Raw genomic sequence first — 27,622 nt, forward strand, 5'->3', positions numbered from 1 at the left:
AAAAATTAGAACTATTCTTTATTTGTTTTTTATTCTAGGATCCCCATTAGCTGTAGTTTGCTAGCCCTCTTCCTGGGGTCCACACACAAAAAAACGTACATACAAAGAAAACACATAACACACATGTAAGTCTATGTAAGTAAGACCATACAAAGGCACATTAAATATTACAATACATCCAGTTACAATCCATTTTAGTTCAGCAAACAGTGGAATTATTTATTATTATTTACAGTTTTTTTTTAAAGAAATATTTTAAAACTTAATTGATGAAAGTTGGTAACTGGTTCCACAATGTGATGGCTCCATGATGGTGAACAATGATGAAATGTATTACATTTTTCATCAAAAGAATTAATTAAAACTATAATGTAAGATAGATGGATGAAATAAATAACATGTGTGACTCAGCAGTTACATAACGCAGATTAAGCTATATATCAAATCTGTCACGCTTAAGTCTATCAGAATGTTTACAACCTGACCTTTGCCTTTGACTCAACTAAACTTTCATCTTAACCTGTCTGTGATAACCTCGCAAGATCACGGAATCACACGATCAAGCTAGAATCCATCTTGCCAGGCTTCGGTCTGTAGCCAGACCATGCTAGGTGTGATGCAGTAAGAAGACTGTTTGTGAATCAACAATGGTGGCTCCATCCAGTTGCACGTTCAAAATAAAGCACAGTGGACAGTATCTTGACCTTTTTAACACCAGATCATTGTTAAAAACAGATAACAGGAAGAGTTGAGTGCTTAAGTGTCAGTTGGATCAATAAAGACCATGGGTTGGTTATTAGGGGTGTAAGAAAAGATTGAAAAATATCATATTGCAACATTTTGTTTTGTGATATTTTTTCTTGAAAACACTATCGATTTTTGTGTTTAAATCCCCAATGGCTAGATAGCAGTGTTGTAGACGTAAACTGAGACATAAGATGTTGGATGTTGCAGGGACTGTGATCAATACAAAGAATCGCCAGATTCTTGCAAAGAAACAGGCCTAATGCATATAAGGGTTAAATGCAACGTCCTATCACAACATATGTGAAGGTAAGAGACTTGGAAGTATCCCTTCACCATGGCTCATTTGTTAAACTAGTTATAATAACGGATCAGAAATGTGTATACTAACTAGCAGCCCTTACTGTCTGACTATATGAGGTTTGATTCTGTATATTATTATTTTTTCTATTTGCACATTATGCAGTGTATGTATATATATATATATATATACATACATACATATAGAATTTGAAGGTACAGAACATTGTGCAGGAAAGTTTTGATACCTCCCCCTTTATAAATCTAGTCACAGTTTAAAAAGATAAAAGCAGATAAAAACAAAGAGTGTATAATACAACATTCAAGCAGCTGAAAAACAATATTAAAAGAAATGTACAATTATTTTACCAGGTAAAATACATATATTGAGATCCATAAAGTGTTGTGAATCTTTGCTTATTAAGGACCTTTGGATGTGTTTTTTAAATCAAGATATGGTAGATATTGACTGTGGTGATGGAAGTAGATTGTTCCAAAGAGATGGTCCTCTGTATTTGAGTGAATATTGATTAAGCGAAGACCAAGAATGGAGAAGCTACAAAAAGATTCTGGAAGGCGCTGACCAAGTCTTGACTTAGGTGTACATATTTATACAGCAACACACAAATAGAAGTCTGTAACACAGTGTCCTCTAGTCTTCTTCTATTCATATCGAACACACTTTAAGTGATTTTTGAAGAAGTGGAGCTGCAGTTTGAAGTCCTCATCACTCTTTTGAGGGTGTCTGAACCTGACGTAGCGAGCCTCATCCTTGTTTTGAGCACTATGGGGCTGATGGCCAATGGACACGTGGCCACAGCTGGCGACCAGCAAGGAGCCCAGCCCATCCATAAAGAACTCTAGAGTCAGAGACAAACATTTGCCCTTTTAAAACAACAGCAGCTTGTATCATGGTCAACAATACCTAAAAGACTGTGGACTCACTGCCACTGCTAACTCTGTCTGCATCTGGACCTACCTGAGTGCGCTACCCTCTTTAGTTTAGGGTCAAATCGCACCCTCTGTACGGCATCTGTACGAGCCAGGAAGAAGTTAACCACCCCACTGGCCAGAGAGCATTGTGGGTAACCAGGAAGAGGGTGGAACTTCTGCTTAGATTTCCTATCCAGACAGCCGCCTTCCATTTCCTCACCTTCTTCATAGTGAAGATAGAAGTAAAACTGGTTCCCATCTACTTTCCCACCCAGCTGATAAGAAGAGAGACACCAGAGAATTGGTTAGAAAAAGGTCCTTTGTGTACCTGCCCCTAGCCCAACCCTGAACAGAGCAAGGCAGGTTCATAGGAGGTTAAACAGTGAGGTGAGATGAGTTACAAATGAATTTAAACCTTTCAAGCAAAGTGAGTAACATAAAGCTACAAGAACTCCATCGAGTACATGAGACAAATAACAATACACTCACATTATAATAACATTTTACTTGATGTACTTGATGATTATGTGTTGTTACCTGTGTTGTGTTTAAATGTCCGTGCTGTGTTTAAATGTCTATCCTGTGGTAATGTGTGTATATGTGTGTCGGGCTCCATGTCGTAGGGTGTTACAGTGGTCTAACTGTATTAGTTTAATCAATTAACGGTTATCAAAATTTATAATTATCAAAAGATAATAGAAAATTACTTTAATTAATATTAAAGATCCTTGGGGCACAACCCTTAAATAAGGGAACGATAACTAATAATCGATTGATCAGTTTCATAAAAATACACTAAACTATTAATTTAGAAGTCAGATTAATAATTAGGGACCGAGCCAGCGACTGCTGGAGGTCCCTATTGTTTTTGCTTCGTTTCTTCTTCTTATTATTTTTAGCCCCCTTCGACTGCATTTTTGCCCCCCTGAACATATACGAAAACTCAATTTTATTTGGCAAAGTTGTCAGGCCTGGTGAAAAATTTGATATTCTATGCTTTTTCGGGTCGGCCACTAGGTGGCACTACCATTGAGAAAAGTATTTTCACTTTTTGGTTACTTAATAACTTTTACATTTTGTCGCACATTCAAAAAACTTATATCCAGGCGTTCGGTGAATGGAGCTGAATCTCTCAATATAGGCCCCGCCCACTTCCGCCTATAATTTGTTTTCGTTAGAGTGAGAAATGTCCTTAAAGTACTTTTACGTGGTCCTCCTACACGCTTTGTCCAATTCGCACGAAATTTTTCACCTAGCACCTGGGGTCTGCCCTGGCAAACAAAGTAATTTGAAAATTTTTGAAATTTCAAAAATAAGCCCCTCTATAAAATTAAGACTTCCTGTAGATTTTTCGTCAAAAAAGGAAGAGGACCATTTCTCAACATTGGTTTGTCCTATTGACACCAAACGTGGGTCCAAGTTCCTCATGTCTTCCTTAGGCACCGTGCACAATTTCAGACCATCGCCACTAGGTGGCACTCTTTAAAATGAAGAAGTGTGTATCTCTGCAATGGTACGTGTGATTAAAATGAAACTTGGTAGGATGCTTGCCCATGGCTCCCTGAGGTTCACTTAAAAAGGAAAAAAAATCAGGCCACTGGGTGGCGCTCTGGTGGCAGGATAAATAACTGTGCAGAGACCGTAATAGTTATGAGTATGAAATTCACAGGGTACGTGTAGAGTGGTGCCTGTAGCTCACATACCAAAAATCGTGTTTGTCGTGTTTGTAGCGCCCCCTACAGGATAAAAAAACAGCAGCCCCGGCACCACATTTCACCGATATGTACGAAACTCGGTAGGCACGTGTAACATGCCAGGACGTACAAGAAAACCTCTTGGACCCATACCCGAAACCCCACAGGAAGTCGGCCATCACATTTGGCGAACTTTTCGCGTTGTATTTGTACAAACTCCTCCTAGGGAATTTATCGGATATGCTTCAAAATTTGTGAGTACAGTCAAAAAAAATGGTTCTGATTAAAAGTTGTGCTATTTCAGATTGTACGTTGAACGCCGTGTCTGTGGTGTGAGGTCAAAGTTGGCCACTTTGAATTCTGTCGTCATATGTATGACAAAGTCATACAAACGTCATACAAAAGTTGAGCTGTGACTGTACATTAAACTGCGTGCCAGTGACAACTTGTCGATTTCAGCTGATTTGCCACAAAATAGTGCTCATAACTTCAGTGTGCAATGTCAAATCTCCAATAAACTTAATATATTCTGAAACAGTTTTGCCCTGAACATGTCCTCATAACTTCAGCGTACGTGGTCCAATTTCAATGAAACTTAACGTGTTTGACAACACTCTCGCCTTGAACATGTCTACATGACAACATTCAGACATAGTGATAGCACCACCTACTGGCAACAGGAAGTAAGCGCTGCATGGCGATTTGAACTGATTTAGGTGAGATTTTCATGTTGTGGTCCGTACGTGTTACGACGGCACGTGACGCGGCCGCAGCACGCCCCGAGTTGCGTGGAGTGTGAAGTCCCGCTCAAAGCTGCTTGCAGCTTTAATTAAATTAATAACTACAGCCAAAATCATTATTAATAGCTAAAGTGGGAGCTTTGGAGTTCTGCATAGAAGAGGTTGGTATCACCCACTCTTTTATAAACACAAGCATTTATTAAAGAGATATAATAAAAGCAAACAGAGGAGAATACACTATATACAATCTAACTTAAAGGAACTAAATTAGAGGAAAAAGGTGTGTGTGTGTGTGTGTGTGTGTTTGCATGGGGTTTGCGTGCCAGGAAAGGTGTGTGTCCTTTGTCCTCTGACCAGATGTTTCAGGGTATGAAACATGTGTTGGTGAGAGACAAAGAGAATGGAGAAACGGGAGCGTTTGAGTTCCCTCTCCTCGTGTGTGTACTAGAGGTGTGAATTGTCACTGATCTCCCGATTCGATTACGATTATCATGTCAGCGATTCGATTCGATTTCTCGATGCATCATGATGCTTCAAATACATTTCTCTATTAAAGCCATATAGGATATTTGACTTGACGGAATGCATTAAGATACTGTATAGTTCAATATAATACAGTTTTCTATATTACTTCATATGGTTGTTTTCATCCAAAAATACAAGTAGTAAGATATAAACAATATTTTTTATTTAACAGTCTGAACACAGCAGACAGCACACACACACACACGCACACACAGACACACACACACACACACACACGTCTCCCGATCGTGTAATTAGACAGAGGGACAGTATTCAGTGTCTCAGCACTTTTCTCACCTATGATTGTGACCATGTCCAATGCTGCCGGAGTATTAGCTCCTCTGCTATTGTGTGATGGTTTTTTGCACCTTGAGATGTGGCAGTGTTTGTACGAGGCTAACGGTGCGTTTTTATTTACTGATGCCGCGCTCACTAAATGACCGGCCTGTTGGCGATACTCATCGAGCTTTCGATGAAAAAAGTCCAGTGGCCTATTGACATAACTGGGGTGTAAGGTCTCCAGGTGCCTTCTTAATTTGTTTGGTTTCATGCTGTCCGCTGCCAGAATTTTTAAACATAAAACACACACAGGTCTTTCCTCATTTCCGACCGTATTCACGGTAAACCCAGGGCTATGTAGGCTTTGTCGTATTTCCTGGTCTTATTACGTTTATGCCGGTTACCGTCACTTGCTGTTCTTGCCTCTGACGCCTCCTCCGTTTTTCTTTTTACTCCTGTCAGAAACTTCTCCATCTCTCCTCCCCCAGTCCCCTGCCTGTCGCGCCCCACTTTTGAAGTACTGGTCTAGATAAACGGGTTAGGCTATGAGAATGTTATTTTTCATTTGATGTTTATGCCGGGCCAAAAAACTGGACATCATTGCGTTATAATCAATTATGGTCGGCCACTGCATCGATGCAGCATCGTCCATGTCTGCATCGTGATGCATCGATTATTTGAATAATTTCAACACCTCTAGTGTGTAACGAGGTTTAGGCCGAGTGTGTGTGTGTGTGTGTGTGTGTGTGTGTGTGATTGTAGATTAACGGTGCCGTTAAAAGGGAGTTAATTGCATGCAAAGACGGTGTCTGTGTGAAGCATAACATTAAACTAACATCACCTTAGCACTGTCTGAAAGACTACAGTAACTTGCATTAATCAAATCGACATCACAATACCACAATAACCTGAATAACAGTAATTAAACAGTCCTTGTTTAGCCGTTAACTCTGTTAAGTTATCTGTCTATGCCCAGTACGTTACCGACGGTCCAAAGGAAGATGAAGAAGAGTCGCGGGTGCTGCGTGGATCAGCTGGACTGGCTGTGAGCCAGACTGATCAGAATTGTGATCTGAAGTCCAAACAGCCTCTGCTGTGCGATGTCCGGTGGCGCAGGTAACAAGGGGACAGGCGTTTCGTTTGTTGCTCTGCAGAGTTAACGACTCGGTCAGCTGGCAGACCTTCTGTCTAAAGCTGCAGATGTGTCTTCCGTTAGCAGTGCGCTGGTCAGGGATCCCAGGAGAAAGCAGGCTCTGGTGCTGTGCTATAATCCTTTGTCGTGCGTCGTCGGTGGGTTGGGCCGTGTCAGGGTCCAAAACTCATCACCCAGTGTGGTCGAGCGAGGTGAGCGAGAGAGCGAAGGGAGAAGAGAAGAGAGCGAGAAGAGCGTCTCTCGGGCTTCAATACCCGGGATGACAGGTCTGGGGTCCGAGGGAATCTGACCAATGAAGGGCCGGTGTTTGGGCGTTTATTGCTTTCATGCCACACCTTGGCCGCATTCTTGGCCCCCCGCTGAGGGGGCTGTGATCTGGCGCCTTTTTTCTTTGTCTTTAGTCACTACGAGCAGGCTTTATTGCTTACATAAAGGCCTCACTGTAGTAATGATCATTTCTTTGTTTAAACACATGGCCAGAACCCAACACTTGTATGTACAGACTGTGGCAACAAATTTCCTGAAAAGGACAAAGAATCTATCTATCTATCTATCTATCTATCTATCTATCTATCTATCTATCTATCTATCTTGAAATAATACATGAGCTATTTCATCCTCACCACATCCAGTTCAGGGACTGACTCCATCACCTCCACCAGCTTCTCTATCTTCGTGTCCTGCGTAAACACAAAGTCATCATCCACCCACAGGAAGTACTTGGTGGTCACCTGGGAGATGGCCAGATTCCTGCCAGCAAACCAGCCCTAAGGGAGGATACACGCTTCACATTTGGAATCTTTTATAATGTTCATTTTAGAGGAATGCAATCCAGATTATTGACTGATTATATGACAGTCAAACACTAGTCAAAGTAAAATAAAAAAGTTCAAATAGTGATCTGATTTGTTCCTGTTTTGATGTCAAAGTGTGGTAAAGCTTATTCTGCAAATGCTTTAAACAAATGGAAAAAACTGTTAAATACATCAAATGATCATCTGTAAATAAGTTTATATTCATGCTTACCTATAATGATACATAAAGTATTAGACAGCAATATTCTGCTGAGAAACCATGGGTCCTGCCATTCATGTGGATGTTACTTTAACATGTACCAACTTCCTAAGCATTGTTGCAGACCATTCATGGAAATAGTATTCCGTGATGGCAGATCCATGGAGGCCCCACCTCACAATTTACAGGACTTAAACGATCTGTGTCATATCAATATGTAATATTTCTTTAAGGGAGTTTGGCATAATATATTCCAGGTGCAGAGAGCTCAGTTTAAAGACTGCTTTGTCTATTTTTTTTTAATGGTTGAAAGCATGCATAAAAATGCACACCTTTTGTCGCATATAATTTCTCCATAAATCCCATTTTGGCTATTTATTTTTTGCATAGCAACCTCTGTAAATGAAGCCCCTGGTCTTAACAGATATTTTAGTTATTTTTATATATATATATATATATATATATATATATGATTAATTAAATTGACTGACACACAAAGGCCACTTTAGTCCAACCTGTCAAATATTTGGATCGTTTTTTCTGTTCAGATGTGGTCAAGGTGTTATATGTGTTGATATAATAAATTAATGTATGTGTGTGTGTGTGTACCTGCGCTGGAGGCATGATGTACTGCTGGATGTGTTCTCCAGTAATGTGCTCTGGTTCAAAGCTGTCATCTGCAATGATGACTTCTATGTTGCTATAGAAACTCCGGATGCTATTCAACAACACCTTGAGTTGTCTGTAGCGCAGGAATGTCTTTGTAGTGATGGTGACTTGAGAGCTGATATCTGACAGACAGAGAAGTAGGCAAAAAGTTATTTCAAGAAAAAAGACAAGGCGATAAGACACAGTGTAGCATGAACAGCATACACTTCCAGAGAAGGTAATTCTCCTCTATGGTCGCACCAACAGCAAACTCAACATCGTTCAACATCTATCAAGCTTGTCTTGAGTTGTTCACAAAGAACAGACAAAAAAATGGCGCAAATCCCCCAACTAAGGATACACTGGTTCAGCCCCTCGAAAGAGCAGTGTACTAAGAAGGACACTGTTGGGCACAAGCACTTGAGTTGGCACCAAATATCTCAAACAGTCTTGGGTTGGATGAGCCTCAGCTACAAAGGGCCATTGTGGTCAACTCTTCCACAGGCAAGCTAGTCCATCCTTGAACTCTCATGTGCTGGCTGCAAGCAAGGTTGCTGGAATCACTGAAAATGCGAAAAAAGCATCCTAATGTTGACTTTAAAAGAAGGCAAAAATAATTACCAATGTCGTAAACAGCGTTTCACAAAGTTTATAAAGTTTCTCTTTATCATTCATTAACTCTCCATAGTGTGTGTGTGTGTGTGTGTGTGTGTGTTTTTAAGTCTGAGTCTGACACGTAATTTGCATTACAGTGTGCTTAGTTGTAAGTGTGAATATTGTTCTACTCTTTATAATCACTGTATGGTTCAGGGTTCATGTATGCAACAGACATGATATTATAAAGTCTACTCATAGTGCTGCTGGGCTGCGTGGGAATGAGTGAGGAAATCAGGATCCGGTTGAAATATATATATGTATACATTTTTTAAGCACTAGAAGATCCAATCATCACTAAAGTGTATGTCATGCACACCGTTACCGGTAATGTTTCTGTCCATGATGCGTTCACAGTGTAACAAACTGGACGAACTTGAGCTACTGGTAGAGAAAAACAGAGACTTCTCTTCATCTTCAATGTTATGCTGCACGGAAACCTGGTTGTCGGGGAAATTCTTCCATAATCTGGAGAGGTGCTAGATCTCTGAAGAATTACAAACCTAGGGGGATTAATCAAATTCCTTTACTCATGCAGCATGAAGGGAAGACCACAGCATAGACGTTCCCCCCAGACTTCGAGAATGCTTTGCCTTATATACCCAACACATCATTAAACAGGATACAGCTGTTGTCCTAGCTACATTCCTAATCTATTTTACACATGGACGGTTGAGGTCTTTCACAAATGGTCCTGTGAGCTGACCCTGTGACTGTGTGTGACCAACTGCTGACCGGTCGTTTCCTACCATAAAACACAACCCCTGACCAAACCGTATACATTAACTCCCCTACCTAAAACATTCATCTACCACATGGTTGTGTCAATCGATACCGGACAGCTGGCCGTCTTCCAACTGTATGCACCATGACACAGGACTTTCCAGGAATACAAAAAGTTGGGGTATCTGTTACTTTACTAACAGTGACTCATGTAATGATTGATTCAGTAGCACTGCTCTCTTTATAGGTGCTTACGCAACCTTCGCAACAAGCTACAACTTAGCCGTGCAAATAGCACTACACCTCTGATTCAAGTTATCATGTTTGGTTCAGGAAATGCAAAATACATCATTTGGGTATGGCGGAAAGTAAAATGGCTATCATGTCCACCAAAAGGCGTTTTTGGATTTGTTCCATTTCTGAAAATGTATCACCTTGACTTTTAACCCCCAGAGCGCCACGATAAGTTTACTCCTACCTGTTCCCATGTCGTATAGGACTGGCACCTGAGGCTGTTTGATGGTAATGGGAAACACGGCTTCATGCTTGTCAAACTGGAAGGAGGCTGAGTACAGAAGAGGACAGAATTCTGACATTTAGAAAACAAGGTGGACTCGAACTAAGTGTCATGGCTATGGCTGTATCCTTGCCTTTTCCTTGTGTTTCCCCCTCCCTTGTGTCTCCTGTCTGTGTGTTGTAGGTGTGGTTTCCCCTCCTGCCTTCCAGCTCTGCTCCACACACCTTTCTGCCATGAACTCATCAACTCTCCCAGTCTGCTCACCTGCCTTCAATAAACTCATCTATCAAACAGTATATCTACCCCAGTGTTCCATCTATTTAGGGCCAGAGCATTCTGTTTTCTGTTGTCAGTGTGCCGGTGTCTGTCTTCCATGGAAGTTACACTTCACCTGCGTTCGTGTCTGCCAACCGGCCTCTCTGCCTGCCTATAAGCCTGCCATCTTCAGTAAGTTATCACCATTGCCATCACCCTTTTATCTGAAAACAAAAGCACTTAACTTCACCAAACTGGATCAGTCTTTGCATTTGGGTCCACACCTTTATCCACTATAACACTAAGATCCCAGTGAATCTAAGAACAATACACAGATTGCACAAACACTGACATTTTTCACTTATTTTAACAAGAAACACAGATACACATTTATTCACACACATTATTTTTGATTACATTTACTATCAGGTATGATAAAGAAAATAAAGTACAATATGACATGTAATGCAACTGAGTATAGACTTTTCACATAAAGATTCTGTTTCAATTTCTTGGATACATACCGAGATCTCCAGTGTGTATATGGTAGACAGTGCTGGTATAGGACACTTTAGCCAGCAGGTTGTTGAGGATCACCAGGCTGCTAGACTCTATAATCAATTTTGTCTCACCATGACCTGTTGGTTTTTTGCCACAACATAGATTTTTTTTTTTTTTTTTTTGAATATTATGATTATAACACAAATTACTCTAATGCTTGACAACTGCAATATTCATATTATTCTGTTTGCTGCTGCTACCAAACACATATACAATAAAAGCCTTGTTAACGAATGAATTAAGTGCACAGAAATGTGAGACAGCTTTTAATCTAAAACAGATACAAGTGTTGAATTTAAAGTCGTAACATTATGAGAATGAAGTCGTAATTTTATGAGAACTGTCAGCCCGTTGGCTCAGCCAGCAAAACTGTTTAACGACAAAATTATCAATACGTTAGCTTACCTGTTGACTGTACAGTACGACTGAGACAAACAGCGGCAGCTGGGCTCAGGCTGAGGCTGCTGTTTGGTGGAGCTGGTCACGTCAGATCTTGATAACTCTATCGAAGCTTTTTCTCATTAAAACAACTTTTTTTCTTGTATTATTACTTTATTCTCGTAATATTATGACTTTATTCTCGTTATATTACGACTTTATTCTCGTAGACATAATATTATGACTTCTCGTAATTTCCCCCTAAAAAGTCTCTTAGTATGGCCCTAATACTCTGTAGTACAGATATAGACACTAAAACTGCAGTGAAAGGTGTAGATGTATATAATGTTGCTGTAAGTATGAACGGATCATTTTCACTGTCTATTTCTGCTGGGAACCGCATGTGGCTTACAAAAATAGGTGAGACCTTGACTCTCTAGTGAAGCAACACTGCAGCCACACCCGAGACACACCTGGGTGCTCAACCCTGTCATCATGGGACAGTCTGCGACACACCCAACCTATCAGAGTGTCTAGGCATGGCAGCAGAGCAGAGGGAGAGCTGGGAAATTTTGCAGCTTAAATAGCCCTCCAGATTGGAGGAGTGTGCTTGATAAGTGATTACAGAGTGCGAGATATGTCCTGTTTGTGTATAGCAGCTTGAGTTGACTGCCTGAACTAGCTCGCTGGCTTCAATCATTTATTTACATATTCACATGTTTAAATCTTTGCACTGGCATCTCTGAAACAATATTGTGCTGAATGTACCCCTGTGTCCTGCATGCTCCCAGTCTGTGCAGTCAGCTAATAGGACTCAGGAACTACATCTATAAACTAGTTAGTTCTGCTATTGCAATCTCACCTTGGATCTTCACCCCTTCAGATGGAATCTCTGTGGTCAGGATGCCTTTGGATACATGCAAGGATACCTAGAGTAGACACATTTGAATAAACTGCAGAGCACTAAAGTACACATACCTCCATACTGCCCTACCAAGCAAAACCGCAGTAACTACAGTTTTGGTCAAAATAGTCTTGTTCCATCTTGGGGAATGCGGTGTAAAAATTGCAGTAACTACAAAATCCAACCTAAAACCAAGTAAGAGTACAGTTACTAACAATAGCTTGGATATTACTGAGCTAGCGCTAGCTAGATAGGACAAAGGATTACTGTACCTCACAATTAAACCTCACAAAATAATACTACTTGGCAATCTATTTCTATTTGTTACACATGAAACAAATACAGATTTAATAATGTAATAAAACATTAAATTAGATTTTGTCAGGAAGAAGACATTGATGATGATTTTTAAGCCATAAAAATTATTTGGATAATACATATGTAATGAGCACATAACCACATCCCATTCTACATAAAACGCATTTGGCTGGCCAGTCAAAAAACTTTAAAGCCATTTTTCTCAGTTTCACTGTTAGCGTAGTAAGGCTTTGTAGGGCAGCATACCTTTTTGAACAATATTTTTGTTGTGTAATATATGGATTGGGATTGATATCTAATTACACATGCTAGGGTGCAGATTTTCATAAATTTGGTAATATCAATTTTAACACCAGCATGAACGTAGTACCTCTTTAAATATAATTATTTGCTTGCAAAATAAACATTTGCAAGTATGCAAAAAGTTCTCTTTGGGCACCAGACTATTGGTAGCAATTTGTTTATGTAATGCTTCTCCATTTTCAACGTATTCATTTGACAAGACGGAAGCAGGCCAGTCCCACACCAAAGCCACAATATCAGAGAATCAAAGGAAGCAAGAACAGAGCCCCACTGTTTGTAGAGGAAAGAGCAGCCATGTTGGCATAGAGCTTTCTGTGCACAGCTAGCACAGGCTGCAAGTTATGCAGCTACTGTACACCACTGACCTTAAAGTCAGGATCCATCGGTTAAGAGATTTTGAAAGCCAATGATTGTGCAGTCTCATTCAATTACATTCTACAGTCACCTTTGAATGTTGGCTATTGAGGAAAAGGATGTTACTCTGACAGCCTGACTAGAATACAGATATGGATTTGGCACAAAATGAAAAACTGAACTTCAAAGTAAAGCTCAATAAATGTTGACTTTCAAAATCAGACCTGTACCGCGTAGCTGTGTTGACGTTTCTGCCCCTAGATCCAAGGTTAAGACCAAGATGGCTGCTGTACAATGATGTTTAATGACGTTTTGGAACAGTATCCACCGTAGTAATATTGGCACAAAGCCACTTAATCATGCTATAATTAAGTTATTTCAATAGACACAACTTTATCTTCATTATTATACAGTATGGTTTTCTGGGTGTTTCAGCAAATGTGTCATCTTCATTAAGTGCTATATAATGCAATACCATACTGTGTTCAATGTGTTTATATGTAAAATCTTGAATTATTTAAGGGTGTGTTTTTTTTATTTATTTAATTTTATTTTATTTTTTAATGAATTTTCAAACATTCAGCAGCCATTTGGTATCAACCACCCAATCTGTTGGTTGCTGATCTGTTGCATCCATCTATGGGATCAAACCAACCTTGTAGCTGCTTCTGTGTCCTGCATGCAGTGCTAAACCTGGAACCAAAAGATACTATCCTTTTTAATGACAGACACACATCTATCTCAGGCTTTGTGAAACAACATTATGAGATTATTTTACCTGATATTCCAGACATGTTAAATTCAAGACTTGACTAAATCACTACTGACTATGATTTAGTTCTGTTTGTGGTGATACATTTCTGTGTACCAGGTTTAGCTCAAAGATTCTGTGATTATTTTTCATTGTGTTTTCTACGATTAAGATGAACCCAAACTGCTTCAACTTGTTGTTGTGTCATTTTGTATGGTATATTAAAAACTTCAAATAGATAAAAATGCTCTCTGGACTATGTATAGAGTATAACATAACATACCTGGTATGAGAGTGGGGGTCAAAGGTCGTACAGTAAAACCCTGGGTGGGATACTGCAGAGGAGAGTTAGGCAAAGCAAATAGCAGTTTGGATAATTCAGATGGTGACCTGTTGAGGAGATTGGAAAGAGTGAGGGATGTTGGTGGTGAGGGGGAAAACAAACATGCATTGTGTGTTGCAGGAGATTTACATAAAACAAACTGCTAATATAGTAATACTCTTTGGCCCCTTTTCCACCAAAGTATCTCGCGCCATCTAGTCAGCCTGTATTTCCACCAGTTGTGAGTGGAACCATTGTAATCAGATGCATCATCAGTGTTGCACAATCCACAACCACCTGCAGAATCTGACATGCTGGCATTGAAACACACACAAATTCTATTCTCAGGGGCCAGTTGTTCAAAACATTTAATCTGGATCAAAATGATCCAGATCTGGAAATCCCATTTTTTGCTATTCAGGATCAGGTAATCAGTCTTACTTTTATGCCGGTTTTTCACAGCAACATTGGACTGGATCACCCTGATCCAGATACAGTATTCAAGATTACCAAATCTGGATTACCAGTGCTTTAAATGGGACAACATCACAATGTGGGCTACCAACTATGTAAAGAACAGGTAGAAGAGCCAACATGGGGTCACTGTAAGTGTTTATTATTTTGAGACAAAACACAAATGACAAACATCCACTTCCATTCATAATTTCTTTTATGACCCCTCATCTGAGCCACAACAAATAAAAAAAAAAAAAAACTAATATACATTAACAATTACATTGTGGATATTTTGAAAAAGTCTTAAATTAAAAAAGGCTAAATGTCCAGTAGTTAACAAAATAAAATTAAAGCTGCAAGCAGCGATGGATGGGACCTCGCACTCCACGCAACTCGGGGCATGCTGCGGCTGCGTCACGTGCCGTCGTAACACGTGCGGACCACGACATGAAAATCTCACGTATATCAGCTCAAAATCTCCATGCAGCACTTACTTCCTGTTGCCACTAGGTGGCGCTATCACTATGTGTTCAGGGCGGGACTCTTATCAGACCTGTGAAGTTTGGAGCCGATTGGCCAATGTACACTCAAGTTATAGCGAATTTGTGTTTAGTGGCGGTACATCAACATTTCCTGCCACACCACAGACACGCCCCCTCACCACAGTCAACACATATCATCAACAATGTGTTTTGCATTTCATAAGTAAATTTCAGCTGGATCTGATCATCCTGCTAGGAGTAGAACATGAAAGTATAAAACGTGATACTTCCTGTTGCCACTAGGTGGCGCTCTGACTATTACCGAATATTATCACATAGACATGTTCAGGGCGGGACTCTTATCGAACATGTGAAGTTTCGTTGCAGTCGGATCATGTACGCAGAAGTTATGACGAATCCCTCTTTCATGGCAAAGGTTTGAAATTGGATGCCACGGGCACAATGTTGGACGAAAAAAACTGACTGCACTGACCAATTTTGAAGTAGATCTGATAAATTCCCTAGGAGGTTTGTTTGTTCAAATAGAAAAACAAGAAACCAGACAGACGTTCAAAATGGCCAACTTTGACAGCACGCCACGGACACACCCTTCAACGTACAGTCATAAAAATAGAACAACGTTCATAATCAGCACCATGTATTCAAGTGCACTGACCAATTTTGAAGTAGATCCAATAAAACCTGTAGGAGGAGTTAGTTAAAATAGAAGCCCTGAAATGCCAAAAATTACATCAGTGTGACATGCCTTCAAAATGGCCAACTTTGACAGCTTGCCACGGACACACCCTTTAACGTACAGTCAAAAAATGAACAGCGTTCATTCAGCACCATGTTTTGACTGCACTGACCAATTTTGAAGTAGATCCAATAAAACCTGTAGGAGGAGTTAGTTAAAATAGAAGCCCTGAAATGCCAAAAATGACATCACAGTGTGACATGCGTTCAAAATGGCCAACTTTGACGGCACGCCACGGACACGCCCTTCAACGTACAGTGAACAAATGAACAGCGTTCATTCAGCACCATTTTGTGACTGTACTGACCAATTTTGAAGCAGATCCCAGAAATTCCCTAGGACGAGTTTGTTCAAATGCAAGGCGAAAATTCACCGAAAATGACCACGGACTTAAAAATGGTCAACTTTGACGGCACGCCACGGACACGTCCTTCAATGTACAGTTACAAATTGAAGAGCGTTCATTCAGCACCATGTTTTGACTGTACTGACCAATTTTGAAGCAGATCCGATAAATTCCCTAGGAGGAGTTCGTTCAAATACAAGCCCAAAAAGTCAAAATGACCACAAAATTATGAAAATTAAAAATTGAAATTGCAGACTTCCTGTGGGTTTTGGGGCATGGGTCCAAGAGGCTTTTCTGCTTCTTTTATCATGATACACATGCGATGCAATAGGGTCCTTGCACTTGTTAGTGCTCGGTCCCTAATAAAGAATGTTCAGGGTTCTTCATCTGAGGAGGAGAGACCAGCATTTTCAAGCCCTGCTTTTAGGAGGAAGATCTGAAGTTTCGCTTTGGTTTGCTGCAGTTTGGTCAGCTTGATTTGTTCCTCTGCCAGGAGTATCTGTGCTTCTGCTCTTTCAGTTTCTTGTTTAAGAAGTGATTCGTAGGCATCATTATTTGGCAAAGGATGTTTCAAGCCTCTTTTCTGAGCTCCTGTGACTGCTGGCTCTACCAGTGAGGATCCAGGTTGTTCTTCAGTAATAGGGCTGAGATCCAGAATAAATGGTTCCTCTGCATTAGGAGGAACTGGCTTTCCTCTACAATCGTAGGCTTACCATCCCCTACATGACCTTGAATCTAATGTCCAGAACCACATCTGTGTATTCACCTTTCTTAAAGAGTTTGTTGCCTGTTTGGGTGTTTTTTGCTTCAGCAAGCTTTGTTGCTCTGATTCTTCCATCTAAATTTCACTTGCTCCAAGGTCCTCTTCTGGCCAGACCCCATTGCATTCACATTCTGGGTGATTTCAACTCAAATGTCTTTCTTCCTTTTGTTAGTTACCATTCCACCCACAACAGAGCTTCCATTGAAGCTATTGAGGCATAATGGCACTTAACACCCTCCAGCAGTGCATGGGTTTCTGCAACAGTGAAATTAGGTCCTTTTGAGTCCATGGTTCCACCTCATCTGTTGTAGTGAACATAGTATTTATAGTCCTTGGGCACGATTGATTGATTTAATTGAACACAAGCCAAAGCACGTCAGCAAATGGGTGGGTGGGTATTTGACAGCCATCTTATATTCAGCCTTTCTCAGGACTTAGAGAGAGGTACTGACATGGCAGGTATTGTCCATCGCTACCACCATTCTGGTGGAAGAGGATACCGTCAAAGGGTGTATGTTGAGCGTGCAAAACCACTGGAGCAATACACCACTGAAGAACTGTATGCTCTCTTTCGCTTTGGGAATGCCGATTACGTACATTGCAGACCTTGTCAGGCCAAACTTCAACGGAGAACCCGAAGGAGTCACAGTCTATCTGTGCAAGAAGAGCTCCTCATTGGTCTGCGCTTCTATGCATCTGGGACTTTCTACCAAGTTGTTGGTGACAATATAGGAGTGGACAAATCAACTGAGTGATGTAGTGAAAGCTGTGTCAATTGCATTGATCAGCCTTGTCAATCAGTTTGTTTCACTTCCAAAGGATGACCAGATTGCCCAGACCAAGCTTTTTCTTTTGGGGAACATGCCCAATACTATTGGGGTTATTGACTGCACTCGTGCATATCCAAGCACCTCATGAGAGGGATTGGGAGTACATCAACCGAAAGGGGAGGCGCAGCATCAACATCCAACTTGTGGGCAACGCTGACCTCATCATCACAAACTGTCATGAAGTGGCCTGGGTCTGTTCATGATGCACGTATCCTGAGGGAGAGTGCTTTATACAGAGAGCTCCAAACCAACCGGCTGGATGGCATAATATTAGGAGACAGTGCCTATCCACTCCTACCATGGCTGATGACTCCTTTTCTTGCAGTAACCACACCTGCGCAGGCACGCTTCAACACTGCTCATTGTAAAACAAGATGTGCAATTGAGCGTTTAAATTGAGTTCTGAAGGGACGCTTTGCATGCCTTAACTACTTGCGAGTGGAACCACAGGGAGCATGCAACATAATACTTGCGTGTATGTCCCTCTCTGTGATGTTTATGATGCCTGTTGAAGAACCAGACCAAACTCTGGAGTTCTGTCGGAATGAGGGACTGACTAGACGTGTAGTAAGGGATGCAATTGTTAGAAATTATTTTTGACAGGTTCATCTCTGATTGTTTCTTTTAAATTAATATACAGTGATTGACAGAAAAATTTAATATTATATTTGTTTATTGAAATCTGTTTTGGGGGATTATTTCACGGGGACAAGATCATTTTTATTTTTTACTTTACTACACTGAAAGCCTTAATTGGTAGCCTATGTCTACTTTATCTACTTTATTACTGTAATGGTTAAACAAGTCAAGTGCAAAATATAAATAAAAGTGTATATACACTAAATAATACAAATGTATCCGACCAATTTTAAGGTTTTACTACATTTTCTTCCTGGAATCCACCTTGACATCCTACCCCCTGTTGGGATCAGGATAATCGTGTGTGTGTGTGTGTGTTTTTTTTTTTTTTTTTTTTTTTTTTTTGGATCAAAGTTATCCAAATCCTACTGCCAAGTTTTGAACAACACAAACTGAAGGTTTGATCCAGATTAAAACTAGGACTGGATTCCGTGATCTCATCTGATTTCAGATTCCTTCTTTCCTTTTTGAACAACCCATTTTCAAGATTTGATCCAATCTCATGACCAAAATCCGATCAGCTTACCTTTTGAACTGGCCGTAGACGATGTCTTTTGTGTTCAAATAATATAATTTCATTCAATACCTGTAAAGTAGGGGCCTCTGTTTTTTTGCATAGTTTTAAAATGAGCTTCTTATACATGAAGGAGAATATAATCTGCCATCCCAAAGGATATCTAATTTCTTTCAACATTCTGAAAAATACACATCAGCTGCAAACTGAATTTTTGTTTTACAGTGAATAGAAACCATTCTTGGCTTTCATGCCACGCTTTGACTTTTGTACAGACCCAGGAGGAATGCATAACGGGGACGAGAGCCAGACTTCACACACGGATCAGAGGACTCTGGTTAAAGCAACAATAAGAATTATATAAGTATATCAGTCAGTATTGGATTGACTGCATATTTTCAGTTTGTGTTGGCTTCTTTAAAGTGACAATCTTTATTTTATCACAGCATGTTGTATATTCTACCAATTCATTGTTTCTTCTTCTACCACCTGCCTGGTTTCCCCCAACCTCTACATGTTGCCTCATTATTACCCTATTACAGGAAATAAACAACAATGTTACCAACATTTTCATTGTTATTATTTAGAGGCAGTTATTATCTTTAATTACCATGGATACCCCAGGATCACCTTGCTGATACATTTTTTTGTTTTTACCAAGTTGTAATGTAAAGTGCTACTGAAGAATTATTCCTATTATAAGAATTATTATTTCATTAATATGGACATGCTATACATTGTTAGATTCTCCACAATTCAAACCTTCAGTTCATTTTACACACCACGAACACCAAAGTATCAAACTGTGACGCTCACAAAATGTAAAGTCACATTTTGTGTAATTTTGTTTGCTTTATGTTGAAAATATTATTTCTGTGAAAGAAATGTGTTTATGTGCCAAAATGGTCAATTATTGCCTCTTGGTTAGAGCAAAAGCCTTCTTTATATGATACACTTAGAGCTATTCAGTGTTACCAGCAGGAGGCCTCTTGGACTCACCATGCGCACGGACTCTTGTTTACTTCCTCATTCTGCTGAGCGAAGCTACACGGAACAGAATCAACGGTCGCCTGTCTCATTCTTTCTCCTGTTTTACAGGTTGGTGGTGTTTTAAAAACTTGTATTACTACCTACACTTGTTGCTATACATGTGAATGAGATGCTAGATCAATTTTGTAAGAGTACTGAATATGTTTGAATGGTTTTCTGAACAAGTGGCAAACATACAGTTTCTCTGTTGTGTGTGTGGGCCAAGATGATGCCGCTGTATACTTTTTTTTTGTTGTGAGCAAATCACGTCGAAGTTTCTGGCTCCAGCACATTTTATGTTGGGTTAAAAATTATTCTTTGGTACAGTATTTTGTTACCTGTGTAAATAAATTGAATGTTAGTCATATATCTATATTGTAAGCAGTTAAGATGGTTAAACTGTGCAAGTCTTCAGCTCATGCATTTCTCCTGAACCAACCCCGTCATTAAGAGCAATATGCTAGTTTCTTGTTATTTGCACTGAGTGAGATTAAATAAGGGAATATGTGATGTGTTTTATGTGTTAAGGTACTGTTTTCAGAAGGTGTGAACTAAATTGTAGCTGTTAATTGACTGAATGAGGATGTATTAATGCAATTGTATACTGAACTCAGAATTACTCTTTATGAAGAAGTGGAAAATGTGTGTTTTATTCAGAAGTAAGAACATTGCTATAACTAGCCTATATGTATTTTGGTTTTGTTTTTGATATTGTGGATGTTGTATTATTGAATGACAATGAGAGGAAGAAGCTGGTTTGGACTGCAAAAAAGGGGCTGTTTCGTCTTCCTGCTGATGCCTCACCCACTGTGCATATGACAGACACTCAACCTACTGACAATGACCATAACCAGTCCCACAGCCCGCATGTCATGCTGTCACCTCGCTCAAACGCTGACCAACATTCCACCAACACCACTGAAAGCATGATCGCTTTTAAAGACCTTCCTCTCCTACAGAGGAAATAATTCAAAATTCATGGTGGGCAAATCGGTGATAATGCATCTGATATAAGTTACAGCAATATCAGTAAACAAATCGACCTAGGACTGAAAGAAAAGCACACTGAGGGTGAGATCGCCAGAGCAGTGTTTCGTATCATAAAGCCCGGCAACTTCAAGGATATGCTCTCCAGCAAGGATGAGATGACAATAGCCGAGTTAAAGAGCTTCCACACCTAGGAGAGAAAAGTAGCACTGAACTGTTTCAGGAATTGATGAACGCCAAACAGCATGAGCATGAAACACCGCAGCAGTTTCTCTATAGAACGATGGGGCTCAAACAAAAGGTGATATTTACATCCAGAGAGACAGATTCAGATATTAAGTATGAGGCAAGAACAGCACAAAACCTATTCCTTCGCACAGTCTATCAGGGCTTGAATGAGAAACATGATGACATTCGTTGTGAATTGAGGCCCCTGCTCTCAGACCCTACAGTTACTGACGAGATGCTTCTAAGACAAGTCACCAAAACAACAAATGAGGAGAGTGAGAGGAAAAGGCGCTTGGGGCGCGGCACCCGCCCAAAAGCAGCTCACGTACAGAGTAGTGAGATTAACACTAGTGAGGTGAGCAAAGAAAAGTGTAACGTTGACACCAATGCTAAAGACAAGCTACTTCATCAGCTGAGTGCTCAAGGGCAGGCCCTGACTCAGGTCGTAAGCTCCCTACAGTCAAATGCTCCAGCAGCAGCGAAACAATCAACATCTGATCCTAAGCCCCAGTGTACCTGCCAGTGTCCCAATAAACAGAGCAGACAGCTAAGGAAAGAGAGATCACATGGCTGCCCTAACTGCATAGCCAGCAGTTGGACTGACTTCAATCACTGCTTTGCTTGCGGTGAAGAGGGGCACCGCACTGTGGGATGCTTAAAAAGACCTAAGCCATCGGGAAACGCACCCCGGTCAGGGCAGGGGGACAAGCTGTGACCGAGAATAGTGTTAAGTCCCACCCAAATAACAGCAAATCAGTCGTCAGCCCTCCTAATCCACCAGCTGATAACAAATCAACATCACAGCGGGTCGCTATACTAATTGGAGAAAAATGCTTATTGAAATGTAATCTGAATGGCTATACTGTGACTGCTCTTCAAGACTCTGGTTCCCAGGTCAGTATTATAGATTGTTCATGGAAACAAAAATATTTACCTCAACGGGAAGTACGTCCTCTCAGTGAGCTCTTGGGAGACAGAGAACTCGATCTCACTGCAGCCAACGGGGAGCCCATACCATATGTTGGATGGGTTGAACTTACCTTTAACCTACCTGGCAATGATGATCCAAACCTTGCCATCAGAGTGCCCTTCCTGGTCAGTCAGGTGAGCCTTGCAAGACTAATAGTGGGGTTCAATGTGTTCAAAGAGCTCATCCTAGGGCAGGAGGGTGGAATGGGTGTTGTCAGTGTTATTGCCAGATTGCTGAAAGATGCCATGCAGCTTGAAAGTGACAAAGCTGAGGCAATTGTGAACTTTATACAGACCCAGGAGCCCACTCATGGTCATGCCCTGGTGAGAGTTGGTCGGCATGAAGTCGTTGTCCATCCTGGCCAGGTTGCACGCATCAAATGTAAGGTACCGGCTGATTTCACCTCACCTGTGGCGCTGTTCGAGGTCAACCACCCAGACCTAAAACTGGAACAGCTAGATCTCGGTGATGGCCTGGTTGAGGTTCACCACACCAGGCGGCCTTATGTTGAGATCCCGGTGGGCAACCATACACAACATAACATCATGCTGGACCACTTCACAGTGTTAGGCAGTATCCAGCCCATCGACAAGATAGTGGAAACAGACCAGGCAGACAGCGTCGAGGCCAATGGTGACGACTCACCTGTCCCTGACGGCGGGGAAGACAAAGGTGAAACAGACCAGCCGCCCCAGCTGTGGCACCCCTCTGTTGATCTAAGTCATTTAAATGAAGAACAACAAGAACTGGTGAAAACAATGCTCTATGAGGAGTCAAATGCATTTGCTCGGGATGACAATGATATAGGATGTGTTCCAAGCCTCCAAATGAGTATAACTCATATCCCAGTACAGCGATCCTACGTGGCGGTTCCCAAGCCCCTCTACAAAGAAGTCAAGGAGTATATCCAGGACTTATTGGCAAAGAAGTGGATAGTAAAATCAAAGTCCCCATACTCCGCCCCAGTAGTTTGTGTGCGCAAGAAGGACGGGAGTTTAAGGCTTTGTATTGATTACAGGCTCCTGAACCAAAAGACAGTCCCAGATAGACACCCCCTGCCCCGTATTCAAGATCTTATTGACACGCTTGGTGGGTACAGCTGGTTTTCCATTTTGGATCAGGGGAAAGCCTATCACCAAGGGTTCATTGCTGAGGGGTCACGGCACCTGACAGCGTTCATCACTCCATGGGGCTTGTATGAGTGGGTGCGTATCCCCTTGGACTTTCGAAAGCACCAGCCGCATTTCTGAGGAGCATGGAGGAGATACTCAACTCCTTGCGGGATGAGTGCTGCATCCCCTACTTAGATGATGTCCTCTGCTATGCTAAGACATTTGAAGATCATGTTGAGGTTTTGAGACGCGTCCTCAGGGCCCTCCAATGCCACAGTGTGAAACTCAGACCAACCAAGAGCGAGCTCCTCAAAAAAGAGATTCGTTACGTAGGAAAACTGGTCTCTGCCGACGGAGTTAGGGTCGACCCCAACGATCTGGAAGTCATCCAGGCTCTGAGAAGTAAAACCCCCAGCACTGTTGGAGAAGTCCGTAAGCTTCTGGGATTCCTCAGCTATTACCGGACTTACGTGCAAGACTTCGCTAGAGTTGCCAAGCTGATGTATGAGCTCTTATAGGCCAAAACCACTGCTACGGTGATACCTCAGTTCAAACAAAAGAAAGGGAAAGGGGCACAGCTGTCATCCAGGACTCCAGTGGAGTGGGCCACAGAACACCAAAGAGCCCTAGACCAGCTCATACACATCCTGTCCAACCCACCAGTGCTTGGTTATCCTTTTGTGCTTCGTACAGATGCGTCAGAACAAGGGCTAGGTGCTGTCCTATACCAACGCCAGGGAGGAAAGCTCAGGGTGATCGCGTATGGGTCCAGAACACTGACGCCTGCAGAACGAAACTAGAGATGTCATTCTGGCAATATGGTAAGGCAGCAGAGTTGCTAAGCAACGAGACGTTGCCTATGTAGCTGTCCTGGACTTGTCGCAGCATAGTTCAACTATACAGTCACCAGAGCTGCTCCCAACCATAAGCCGTGATGAGCTCATGAAATCTCAGCGAGGTGATCCTGTCATCAGTCCAGTTGTCACACTGAAGAGCACTCCGACCAGTGACATGAGAAGGGAAGTTAGTGGTCTGACCAGGAAACTCCTGCATGAGTGGGAAAAACTCTACCTCAAAGATGGTCTGCTATACAGGGAAACTAATCAAAGGAGTCAACTTGTCCTGCCCAGCCAGTACCAAGCTACGGTCCTGAAACACCTCCATGATGACATGTGTCATATGGGGACCGAGAGGGTCCTGGGTCTAGCTAGAGATCGATTTTATTGGCCATACATGAAACAGGATTTTGAGGTAATACGTGACAAGAAAATGCCCCTGCATTAAGCGGAAAAAACCTGTTTCACACATCAGAGCGCCCATGAGGAGCATTACCACCAGCTCACCCCTAGAGCTTGTGTCAATTGACTACCTTCACCTGGAGTCTAGTAAAGGAGGCTTTGAGTACATTCTGGTTGTTGTAGACCATTTTACCAGATTTGCACAAGCCTATGCAACCTGAAATAAGTCTGGAAAAACGGCTGCAGAGAAACTCTGATGATTTTATCCCACGGTTCGGCTACCCATGGAAATTACATCACGACCAAGGGAGAGAATTTGAGAACGAACTGTTCAAAACCCTGCAGCAGCTAAGTGGTGTGGGTCACTCAAGGACTTTTTTTTTTTATTATTATTAAACATTTGAATATGGAAAGACAAAATGCAGTTAAAAGGATAAAAGAGAAAAGAAAAGAGGTATTTTGCAAATTGCTTAATAAAATTCTGAGCAAAGCTACACGGAACAGAAGCAATGGTCACCTGTCTCATTCTTTCTCCTGTTTTACAGGAACCTTATCTGTTTACAGGTACTCTGTCTGAGACCTGTTACAAAATGATGAGTCGAACATTCATACTGGTCTTAATAAACAATTAGATAATAATTCCCATCTTGGCTGAGCAAGAGTTTCGTGCAAAAGGAATTAAAGACATGTCCCAAATAAAGGCAGGTTGAGAGTAGCTAATTAAATGAAAGCACTCCATCCATTCATCCATCCATCCATCCACCCACCCACTACCTGGCTTTCTGCTGTTGGAACTCCTTAGCTCTGCGCTTCACCAGCTCTTCATACTGGTCCTTAGGAACGCAATCTTTGAGGAGCACTGAGCCGGGGGAACAGGTGCACGGACCAGGTGAGGGAGGAGTAGTGAGTGGTGCCAACCTGGAAGTGTGGAGGATAATATATCTGTTCTCTTCTTTGCCATATTATCGCTGACATTGTCCAACATTACTTGAGGGTTCGAGCAGAATAATAGCTCAGACTGTTCATATTCTACTGATGAGCTGATGTGTTCTTACCATTCCACAAATACATGATAAGTAGTAGTAATGTAATGTTTTAAAGAGTTCGGTCTAGACCTACTCTATTTGAAAAGTGTCCTGAGATAACTTCTGTTATGAATTGGCGCTATACAAATAAAATTGAATTGAATTGTAGCCCTATTATGGTCTGTTTCATTGGTTTATTCATGTTATACTGTAGTTTCAAACAAATCAGATTTGGTTCGGAGAAGAAGAGACAGAGCGGGTTGAAGTAGAGTAAGTTTAGTTTGCATATCTATAGATGAATCGATGCATAGTCAAGACAAACAAAACACAACTGCTAATATTTGAAATTTTATCCCAGGGCTATGACTGCCTGGTTCCCACCCAAACACATTGCAGTTTCCATGGAGCCCTATATGTCATGTGACCCACAGCTTTTATAAAGGCAGCTGAAAAAGGAGCCACAGCCATTCTGCAAATGTTACTATAATTATAATGGTGTGAATTATAATTCATTCACACCATTTTACTTATTACTGCTTTTTAGCATTTCATGACTCTTATGATAAAATATATATGAAAATGTTTGATTGGCTGAGAGTATGCTGCAGGAGCACTTTGAATTTAAGTCACTTTTTTAGCATTAAAACATATCATCATTCTGATAAACATGGATTCAGGCAGAACACTGGCTGTTTAAAATGGAAACAGAGGAAATTAAAACGTTTTCAAAGCAACCCCCCGACCCCCACACACAGACACAGAGTGGACTTTACCTCAGTTCTTGTGTACTGGGAACCTCCTCTTTGATTAGCTCTCCAGGACAGTTATAGAATATTATAAAATAACAAGTAAGCACGAGGATCACACACACAACAGCTGCTAACTGAAGTGGTGGTTTCTGAAACACAGCCATCTGTGAAGAGACACACACACTTTTAATTGCTCATAGTTCCCAAAGAACAAACAGCAATAACCTTGAGCTTTGACAAAAGGAAACTTAATTATGGGATTTCATCGTCAGCACAGTTTCCTCTTCAGTCCAAATGTTGCAGGTTGCAAGGTGTGGCTCTCTAGTGTAAAAGAGTCCCCTGTAATGAGCTACCTACAGGAGACTTGTTCTATTGTAGGAGGATATGTGAGTTGCCTCCAGCAATATACATGCAATGGTTAAATCTGAAATAAAACAATTCATCCTGGAAATAGGGGATTATAACTTTGTGCTATGGATGGTATGTTGACAACTAAAGATTTGAAGGAGCACGGAACTAATTCTGAGCGCCACTGGGTCTGTGTGATATACGATTTGAGTCCCAAACATGCACACGCTTGTTTCTGAATACATTTGTGTCTGATTTATCTTACATTTTCATGCTTTGTAAAATAATCAGGGTTTCCACGCCTAGGTCTTTCTAAGGACCAGTTCTATCAAATTCAAGGACCCAACATGACATAGTTATCGAGCTTAACTACTGTTACACAAGCAGACTTTATAGAACCTTGCAGACAAAGGAACTTCAGTTTCTATTCTTGCACAAAATATATAAAATCAAGCACTTTTAATTGCCTTTATTTGTCTTTCCCTCAATTTCACAAACTGTCAAGGATTTCAAGAAGCTGTGGCAACCCACAGAAAAAAGCATTAATTCATTAATTTCATTTGTATTGTGAAAATAAAATACCTAGTAAAATGACTTAATCAAAACTTTACTTAAATATTTTATGTAATCCAATATTTCAGTAATTTTTAAAGTTAAAATAACTTATTGTATTACAGTGTATTCATCTCTTTCATGAATTCAGAGCAATTATTTACAGATAAAATTGAGTACAAAGAAAATACAGAAAGGAGCATAAGTAGGAAAAACTTGCATATTGAAATTAGGCTGCAGTTCAATATGGAACCGTAACAGAAAACCAGGAACTGCTGTTGCCATTTTAAACTAGCATAACACAGGCACTACTACATGGAGCATTACAGGGATTCTATATCGCAACTATAGCTGAGAAAAACAACAAAAGTCACCATTAGAATCTTTACAGCTTATAGAAATATTACAGAAACATCAGCTCTTACCATGTTGTCTCCTCATTCCACTCTTGCCAACAACAATGTAACTTCATAATGATGATGAACTTATTCCAACATGCAAATTGACCACCTGCAGGTAATACAATG

General features: G+C 40.9%; 1 protein-coding gene across 3 annotated transcripts; it reads right to left on the bottom strand.

Moving 5' to 3' along the window:
• Window positions 1–27,622, bottom strand: LOC127357120 (beta-1,4 N-acetylgalactosaminyltransferase 2-like). Of its 3 annotated transcripts, none has more exons than XM_051389332.1 (12): window positions 27,521–27,613; window positions 26,220–26,359; window positions 25,196–25,339; window positions 14,032–14,138; window positions 13,653–13,690; window positions 11,981–12,047; window positions 10,704–10,817; window positions 9,886–9,972; window positions 7,992–8,173; window positions 6,992–7,135; window positions 2,024–2,252; window positions 1–1,904 (listed from the first exon to the last, which is right to left on the bottom strand). In XM_051389332.1, exons 1-12 carry the CDS (start codon window positions 27,521–27,523, stop codon window positions 1,708–1,710), a joined length of 1,452 nt encoding a protein of 483 aa, XP_051245292.1. In that variant the 5' UTR covers window positions 27,524–27,613; the 3' UTR covers window positions 1–1,707. The 3 variants fall into 3 exon arrangements, with proteins under 3 accessions (XP_051245292.1, XP_051245294.1, XP_051245293.1); XM_051389334.1 differs by having other exon boundaries at window positions 6,992–7,048; window positions 27,521–27,538; XM_051389333.1 differs by lacking the exon at window positions 13,653–13,690 and having other exon boundaries at window positions 11,981–12,025; window positions 27,521–27,622.

The sequence above is a fragment of the Dicentrarchus labrax genome, unplaced genomic scaffold (assembly GCF_905237075.1).
Source record: "Dicentrarchus labrax unplaced genomic scaffold, dlabrax2021, whole genome shotgun sequence".
Classification (NCBI taxonomy): Eukaryota; Metazoa; Chordata; class Actinopteri; family Moronidae; genus Dicentrarchus; species Dicentrarchus labrax.

Bases quoted from the DNA above. Each gene is read 5' to 3' on its own strand.
- LOC127357120 (XM_051389332.1), bottom strand. The intron at 14,139-25,195 runs GTAGTGGGTGGG...TCTCCTCAACAG, and splicing joins TTCCAACAGCAGAAAGCCAG to GTCACCATCTGAATTATCCA. The intron at 7,136-7,991 runs GTACACACACAC...ATCCTCCCTTAG, and splicing joins ACATCATGCCTCCAGCGCAG to GGCTGGTTTGCTGGCAGGAA.